The sequence below is a fragment of the Leptonychotes weddellii genome, chromosome 4, assembly GCF_054177405.1.
Source record: "Leptonychotes weddellii isolate Sample4059 chromosome 4, ASM5417740v2, whole genome shotgun sequence".
Lineage (NCBI taxonomy): Eukaryota > Metazoa > Chordata > Mammalia > Carnivora > Phocidae > Leptonychotes > Leptonychotes weddellii.
The window spans coordinates 13,486,337-13,495,500 of NC_138372.1; the positions used below are offsets into that span (position 1 = coordinate 13,486,337).

General features: G+C 55.2%; 1 protein-coding gene across 1 annotated transcript in view; it reads right to left on the reverse strand.

The window, feature by feature from the left end:
- PLA2G2C (phospholipase A2 group IIC) overlaps window positions 1-9,164 on the reverse strand; it is a 22,010-nt gene continuing 12,846 nt past the window's right edge. The window contains 2 exon segments of the mRNA XM_031021197.2: window positions 1-170; window positions 8,392-8,461. Coding sequence (XP_030877057.1) covers window positions 1-170; window positions 8,392-8,461 — 240 coding nt within the window.

A 9,164-nucleotide genomic window follows, 5' to 3' on the forward strand; every position in this document is an offset into this window, starting at 1 on the left:
CTAGCACTGGGGCTTCCGCCTGCCACAGCGGGGCCGGCTGGAGAAGAACTGCTCAAAGTTTTTCTCGTAGGTGGGCAGGCTCTCTCTGAAGCAATATGCAGACTGCCTGTCACACTCACATGCCCACAGCCCGCAGAGACAGCTGACTCTGGGGCCAAGGGCACACTAACCTGCAGAGAGAGAAAGGGTCACTGGGGGCTTCGCTTGGTTCTAAGGTTGGGGAAAACAGGGGCTTGCAGCAAGGGGTCAAGGGTTGAAAACAGAAAGGGAAGAAATTGGGAGTCCATCTCCGGGGTCCCCGGTCACACCTGGACATGCCACGGGGACTAGAGTGAAGAGCAGCCTGGAAGGAAATGGGGAGGGGGAGGCTGGACTGCATGGAGGGGTGCCCTGAGTGGGCATGCAGGCCAAGGACACGGGACCCACTTTCTCAGAACTCACCTCACACTTCCAGCTGCTTTCTTGACATCTTGCTGGGACGTCTCCGGCATCCCCAACTTAAGGCGTTCAAAAGGAACACTCGATGTAGTGCTCCCTCTGCCCACGAACCTGTCCTTCACCCACGCTCGAGGCTCACAAATGGCATCACCTCCTCCTCGAGCCAGAAAGTGAGCAGCAGCCTGGGTTCCTCCCCGCCTCCCACTTTGCACATCCAGTCCACAGCAAGCACCACCCGTGTCTCTGTTTAGAGTACTTCACGCTCCACCCTCTCTCCTCCACCTTCCTGGCCACTCCCCCACTCCCTGTCACCACCAGTTCGTCCTCCCTAATGGGACCTTCTTAAACTGTCACCCCGATCAGGTCCACTCTCCTGCTTCAAGCCCCAGCACAGTTTCCTAGTATTGGGGGAAGACACCCAAATCCTCACCAGGGGCCGAGAGCAGCCTCGCCGTGATCCGGCCCTCGCCAACCTCTCCGTCCCCACTGTCCTTCACTCTGCTCCGGGCACTCTGGCCTCTCTATGCTTGGCTCCCTTTTGTCCTGGGGCCTTTGCTCACACTGTTCTGTCTAAAACACTTGTCTCCAGGACCTTCAAGCAACTGGATCCATCTCCTCCTTTGGGTCTTGGTCAGATTTCCCCTCCTCAGAGAGGCCCTCCCGGGCCCCCGACCTAGAGCTCCCTCCAGCCAGTCTCCTGCACATCCCGTCTATCTCATTCACTGTGCTTTGCACAACCTGGGTGTCTCTTATGTGTTTACTTGAGTGTGTTTGTCTCCCCTCGACGGAGTGTGAGCTCTGTGAGGCTGGGCCTTTGCCTGTCTTGGCCCTCACAGTATCCCCAGCATGCAGAACAGATGCTGACACGTAGTAGGTGCTCCACGGACAGTCGCTGATAAATGAACCCAGCCTCTGTCTGGGCCTTTGGGATTGAGTGTCTGCCCTTCGGCCGAGTCACCACTAGATGGGGATCTTTTATTTACTTGTCAGAGCTGTCGTGTTTGGGTGTGTGTGTGTGTGTGTGTGTGTGTGTGTGTGTTCTGCTCTCTTCTGAGGGTTCAGGGGGAGGAAGGGAGGCAGCCTGACTCCCCAGTTTGTTGATCATGGGCAAGCTAGTCAGTATCCACATTTACAAAATGATGATAAAAACTATAATAGTGTCAAAAATAAATAACGGTGTCTACTGTGCAGGATCATTGCGAGGGTTTTCGTGGCTGTTTCGGGAGGGAGTGGTGTGCACGTGGCAGGCGCGCCCAGAGTGCTCCGTAAGTGCTCATGGTGATGATGATGGTGTTGCCTCTTGGAAGAAGAGGAGCCCTTTGAACTTGGCCCCAGTGCTGGCTGGCCTCTGTTTGCCTTTCTCCCCCCGAAGTCCAATTCCTGCAGCAAGCTGTCCTCTGGCATCTCCCCGGAGACTTGGTTTCTCGACAGCCATCCTACGCTTCAGCTGTGCCCTCCGTGCACCCTCATGAAATGTGCCAGGGATGTTCCCGCCCCTGGCTCTCGGCTCCTGTCACTCCCACCATTCTTGACACCTGGGTCACCTTTGCCCTCGCACTGCCTCTTTCCATCTGTGAAAATCCTCCAGGATCCATCAAGCCCCAGCTCCCCCAGGAGCCCGTTCCAAGCCCCTCCGGGTCTCTGGCCTCCCTCGTACCCAGTACACCCCTTGCTTCCTGCCGGGGTGGCCGCCGTGGTCTGCAGGGGCCCACTTGGACTTGTGGGTGGTGTCCTCAGGGGGCTATTTGGATGCAGGGCACTGCCCTCTTCAACCTCGCTCTCCTCGGGAAAGGGCCTGTCACTCACCTGGAGCCCTGTCACTCTGCCTCTGCCCCTCCTCTTCCTTGTCCTCTTTCTGGCTACTTCTGTCTTCTGTTCCTCTCTTCCTCTTTTCCATCTCACCTGTCCTTTGTCCTTTCTCTCACTTCCCTGTCCCTTTCTGGCTTTGTCTGGTCCTTTCTGACACACAGAGTATGACTCTCTCCTGAAGCACAGGGCACCTCTAACACCCGCCCCCTGGGGCCCAGGCCCCCGGGAACTGATCTGAGCAGGGGTCAACGGCTGTGGGCTACCAGTTCTGGGGCATCCCACAGCCATGGCCGGACCAGGCCTGTCGAGACCTGGAAGGAGAGGCAGTCCCTGGGCCAAGAAATGTCCTCTTTGCAAGCCATCTTTTCAAAACCAGCCTGAATCCAGTTTCTGCATCTTCCAGTTTGTGAGTGGAGACACTGAGACAAGAACTGAGACATGAAGAAAGGAACTGGTGGCTTCAGGGCCGTCTTTTTCAGTCTGTGACGTAGACTTCCACAAATGGGACGAAGCAGGACGCTCTACAGGAATGTTCGCCACGGAGAACTCGGGCTCCTGCCAGGCCTCCGCCCTGCTCTCTCAAGTCTCTCCCTGGGCCTCTGGTTCAGTCTCAGGGCTTTATATGCCATCTGAGGGGCGCCTGGGTGGCTTAGTCAGTTAAGCATCTCCCTTCAGCTCAGGTCATGATTCCAGGGTCCTGGGATCGAGTCCCGCATCGGGCTCCCTGCTCCACGGGGAGTCTGCTTCTCCCTCTGTCTCTCCCCTCTGTTCCCTCTGTCCCTCCCCCGCTGCTGGTGTGCTCTCTATCTCACGCTCTCTCTCAAATAAATAAAATCTATTTATAAAAAAATAATAAATGCCATCTGAACAGCCATGACTCTGGGGTTCTCATCCCAGCCAGGTGTCTCCCCTGAGCTCTAGACTCCGATATGCTCCTGTCCACTTGACTACCTGTCGGGTGTCTGATATGCATCTCAAACTCAAGAGGGCTCATGCCAAGTGCTTGCTGTGTCTCCCTAACCTGTTCTTCCCCATCTGCACAAGCTCGGACAACACCTTACCTACGGCTGCTTGGGCCGGGAACCTTGAATTCCATCTCTTTTTCCTTCTCACCCGGCATCTCATCCATCAGCAGCTCCTGGCAATTTACCTCCAAAACACCCAGCATCGGACACTTCTCCCCTTCTCCACTCCACCACCCTGTGGAAGCTTCTCCCCAGTGCTCACTAATGGCTCCCCATCTTTCCTCCCTGGCTCCCCAACCACACTGGACAGTGGCCAGGGTGATCTTTCTAAAGCAAGAGTAGACCATATCCTGCTGCAAACACTCTGGCCACTTCCCCTGCAATGGAAGGAGAAGGCGCCCTCCACACCTGTTGGCCCAGCCCGGTGCCCCCCCCATTTCCCGTGCACCACCACCCTCCGCGGCCCCGCTGCCCATCGCCTCTTCTCCTGCCACACTGGCTAAATGCCACTTCCTTGCGAGGGCTTCTTCAGCCCCAGGAAGTAGCCATCCTTCCCTCTCCCTGCCGTCATCATTCTGTATCCTGTTGCCTTGTTGTAGCACTTTATTTCTCAGTATTTGGGGACCTGACTCCCTCCCTGGAGGCAAGCCCCCTGGGCAGGGAATTTGTCTTCTCATTGCACATCTTCAGCCGTAAACACGCAGTGTTTAGGCTGGATGTTCACCTTCTGCGGGACAGCAAAAGGATCCCCATCCCAGGAAACGGGAAGCCAGGTTCTCCATCCAGACCCACCACCTGTGTGCTTTAGGATCTCAGGCTAGCTGCTGGTCCCCAAGCCGGTTTCCGCAGCTTTCAAATCAGGAAACAGACACTTGCATTAACTATTTCATGAGTTCATTCATTCACTCATCAAACAGGTACTGAGTCCTTAACATGTGCCTGGCCTTCGGCACTGGAGCTGCAGGTCTGAGCAAGCAGACCCCACGTGGCATAGCTCCCAGGGCGTCCTTCTCTGTGGGTTCTAATGAGGATGAGTGCCCACCCCCAAACACAAGACAGACTTGTTCCTTGCTCCCCCCGAACTCACATTCTGGTTGGCAGGAGAGCGGATGCATAAATAAACAAGGTAATTTCAGGTAGAGACAAACGCTAGGAGGAAAAAAAGGTGATGTGTCAGCAAGTGGAGGTGTTGTGAGGAATACATTTAGTAATGAAGGAGAAAGAGCTTTGCAAACCACAAATTCCAGTGGTTACCGTGTTCACCTTCCCTCGCTGGCAGAGGGAGAAGTCAGAAGCTCAGGCATGGAGGTGTAAGTGGACCAGTGGCTGGAAACTGGTCTCTGCCCCCCATGCCGCCTGCACAACGCATACATGTCTATGTGGGTGGAGGGGGGCATCTGCTGCCTAATCTTAAAGTCCCTTGCAAATGCCAAGTACTTATGTAAGCCCACTCAGAGGGGGGATAACAATCTCCCTGGTTGCTCGAGGGTGGCCTTTGCCACCTGGCAAATTGGCCCCAGGGCTTGGGTTATAGGCCTTTCTCTGCACTCATCTCCCAGTGACATTTAAAGACATGGACAGGCCAAGTTGTTTTTCTCCTTTCCCTTCCTTCTCACCAACTGCATCCCAGATCAGCTGCTGGTTGCTAGGCAACCCGGGGCCAGGCTCTGGGTACAGGATTTCAGAACTTGGAGGCTGGGGGGGGGGGGGAACAGGGGAGGGGGAGGCAGTTAACCCTTGCAGGGCTGCTCTTTGAACTGCAGTGTAACTGGGGTGGAGGGGGGAAGAGATTTTCTTCCCTAGGGAGTTAATGACATTAGCTTGAAGAGGTACGGGTGTAGAGGAGAGGCTTCAGAGAAATCTCCTAACAGTAATGAAGAAAATCCCAGTGCTTTTCTGCAAAAGTAAAGGGGAAAAGAAAACTTGGGTGCAAAAAGAAGTCTCAGCTTCTAAAAGGAAAGGCATTACCTAGACACCTGCTATGGGTCAGACCCTTTAGTGGGGTTCCTTAAGCAACTTTATGAAGTGTAGATTATTATCCCCATTTTACAGACAAGGAGACTAAGGCCGAGGGTAGTTGTGCGATTATCCAGCTAGAAGCAGTGGAGCTGGGACTCAGACCCAGCTCTGCCTGACTCCAAAGTATGTGCTCTCTCTGGGCCTCTTAGCAGGGGACATAAAGCTAGAACAGAAAGATCTGGGGCATTACAGAGGGGCCGAGTCCATCTGCCTTTCTCTGTCCCCTGGGCCAGCACTGAGCATTCTGATGAGTATGCCGTTGACAACAAGACTTGCATTTGTGGGAGCTCTCCAACCAAGTGCACCTGCCCAAAACCCTCCTGGCAGCTCCATGCCACTGGGGAGGGCAATGTGAGGCAGGAGCACCAGCTCTGGGACCAGACAAACTGGGTCCGACTCACAACTCTTCTTTCCCTGGCTGTGTGACCGGGGCCATCTCAGCTAAACTCTCTGAGCCTCAGGGTCCTTCTTGATAACCATGCCCACCTCAAAGGTATATCCTGGGGGTTAAGGTGTTGTGTGTAAAGCATCTATCACAGATGCTCACGGACTGCAGCTGTTGCTAATGTACCTATTTTATGGATAAAGAAACTGAGGCCCAGAAAACTCAGGCCAAGCAGTGTGTTCCAGAGCACTGGAAAGGCTGAAGATGCATGTGTTTCAATCTTGCCTGTTACTCAGATCAAACTCTTAAACTCTCTGGGCCTCAGTCTCCCTGGCCCTACAATGAGGGGTTGGTCTCAAGGGTCCCTAAGGGCACTTTCAGCTCTGGAGAATGCCAGAAGAGCAGGACCTGAGGTTGCCTTGCTCTGCGCCCCAGCCCCTGCACAGTGCTGGCCCTGGATGGGCACCCAGGAGTCACTCAAGCAATACTGGACAAGTAAATAAATGTGCCTGGGTCTGGTTTGTGGGCTCAGCAGGTACCAGCAGCGGACCCAGGATCAGAACCCAGATCACCCAACTCCTAGCCCTACTCCTGGGAGCTGGGGCTCGGCAAGGTCGGGTGGGGAGGACGAGGAGTTGGCCTGGTACTCATTGGCTGGGTCAGCCAAGGAGGAGGATGCTGATGTCCTGCTGGTGATGGGGAAGCACCTGCCCCCTCCCCGTGCTAACTCCCTAAGCAGGGCTTTGGACTCCAGGAGGTCTGCTGAAGTTTTGAGGGCAACTGGCTGCCTGGCAGCATCTGTGGAAAGCACAACCCAGGCTGCAAACTTTTCAGCCCAGCTCCCAGCCCCTGCCTGCACCTCTCACCACCACTCAGCAGGTGCCAAGCAGAGGATGTTTCCATGTGCCACCTTGGGGGGGGTGCTCCAGCCTCTGTCCCAGATCACTCTCTCCCTCATCTCCTGGGGTCCCAGGCTGTGGCTCTGGCCCTACATGGGAGGGGGAAGAGCGCTGCTAAAGAAGCTGCTCAAAAAAGAAGAAGAAGAAGAAGAAGAAGAAGAGGAAGAAGGAGAAGAAGAAGAAGAGGAAGAAGAAGCAGCAGCAGCAGCTGCTCCAGGTGCAGAGGGCAGAGGCTTGCCCCGAGCCTGGGACCACAGTGCGGGCAGAATTCTGCTTCCCTTCCCAGATCACCTTTTCCCTTCTTCCTCGGCCCCTGCACTTTACGGGGGCACCAGAGGACAGAACTCCTCGAGGATATTTTCTCTAAAAGTGATAACTTTTCAAGCACTTTAAGGTAACACTTGACATGACAGATGTTATGATCAAGAGGAAAAGAGAGGAGAAGAAACCGTATGGGAGCGAGACCGTGAGCCAGGCTGAGAAGAGTCAGAGGCACCTTTCTCGTGTGCGCCCGCTCCAGCTAACCGCCAGGCTTGCCCCCCTGACTCCTGCCAAGCGGAGCCCAGAACAGTGGGAAGAGGCAGCCAGAGACTCAGTCCCTGCCTCCGAGGGCATCATGTGCCAAAGTGAACAACACTCTGGGGGCAACCTCCTCCAGCCCCCTTCCCCTGCCCCGCCCCCACTAGGCCCTGATCTCATCCCATCCCCTGCACGTGGTCTGCGGGATCTCCCAGAAGACACACCGCTTTAGGGGTCAGCACCATCGTGGCCAGGGAGCTCCGGCACAGATGTCTCCTTGAGCTCACATGGGAAATGAGGGTTCTCCCCATCGATGGTGTGCGTGGGGGCTGGGGGCTATGGAGCCTGAGAAGCAGACCATCAGTCCTCCCACTGCGGGGTTCTGAGCCACAAGCCCCCCCTCCCCTCCGCCCCGGCTCAGGTCTCACCAATGGACCAGGGACACCGCATAGTCCTAACGCTTGGTCAGTCTTGATGTGTCCTGAGCTGGGGCCCGGGGGTGGGGGGGCATTGGGGAGCCCTGGGGTTTGGGCACTGAGCCCCCACCCTAAGGGGGGAGATGAAGGGAAGGGAGGTGGTGGTTCCCTGACCTCGGGGGGCAGGTGAACTCCGACACGCTCACAGCTAAGCACAAATACACAGAGGGAGGAAAGGGGTTGGTGCCACTCCTCAAGTCCAGGTGGGAGGCCAGTTGCCCTGAGGGGCATTCAAACCACTGCAATGAGTGGCATTCCCGGAAAAGCTATAGCCAGGACTTCAAACGTGCTTGCTCTTTAGACCAAACTTGCCCTACACACACCCACACCCCAACAGCCCCAGAACATGCTCCAGGATATCGGGGGCCATTCCCCACCTGCTGGACGCTCAGTACTTGCTTGCCCTTGTCCTTTGCCCTCCTCCTTGAATGGCCTCGATGACACATGAGTTCCCTTCCCCGACCCCTCCCATTTACTTTTGTGCCCCCCCCACCACGGCACCTACCAGTGCTTGGCATGTCCTCGCCCTCAACAAATATTTGTTCAACTGAAAGACAGCTGAGCTGTTTGTTAACACATGACAGACGAGGAATGTTCTCAACAGCGACAGTTGCCAAGCAAAGCTGCAAGATTCAATGTAATCTCAAGTCAACAACTATTTATTGAGCAGGTGCTATACCCCAGGCCCCACGCTCCGTGCTCCCCGAGAGTGCAAGAGGTACAGCCATGGACCGGAGAGACCAGAGACCAAGCAAGCGCTCCCAAGAAGCTCCGATTCCTAGAATTGACACTTTCTGTCTCAAAGCACTCCTCAGCCAGCAGGCAGACATGAAGGAGAGGCCCAGGTTCAAAGCCATGTGTCTGCAGAGAGGGCTACTCACAGGCCACGGTCCCATTGGCGATGTGGAATCGGTAGCTATTCAGCATGGGCTGGCAGCCGGGCTGCTTTAGCTTCCGTAGCAGCAATCATGCATCAGGCAGCATCTGGGGGCCAGACCAGAGCAGGTGAGGGGGGCGGGCCCTGGGGCATCAGCGGGGTTTGGGGGGAGAAACGTGGGTAGAACCTGGAAAGGATCCCCCTGCCTCCTCCCCAGAGCGAGAAGGTATTGAAGGTAAGGAGGTAAGTTCCTGAAAATCATAACAATATAAACACAACCACTCACATTTACTGAGCCTTTTCTAGTACCTTCTGCTATCTCATGAGCTCCTCTGTGTAACCCCATGAAGTGTGATCGTACTCCCCATTTTTGTAAGGGAGGAGACGGGATCCCAAGAACGGAAATTTCTTAAAATTATAGAGCTGGAAAATCACAAACGCACACACACACACGGGGCTCAAACCTAGGTCCATGTGACTTGGTCATTCATGTAATGAGTTTTTCCTGAGCACCTACTATGTGCCAAGCACTGTGATAGTCCCTGAGGACACGGGTCAGCAAAAACACCCATAGTCCTGGGCGCCTGGGTGGCTCAGTCGTTAAGCGTCTGCCTTCGGCTCAGGTCATGATCCCAGGGTCCTGGGATCGAGTCCCACATCGGGCTCCCTGCTCAGCGGGAAGCCTGCTTCTCCCTCTCCCACTCCCCCTGCTTGTGTTCCTGTTCTCGCTGTCTCTCTCTGTCATATAAATAAATAAAATCTTTAAAAAAAAAAAAC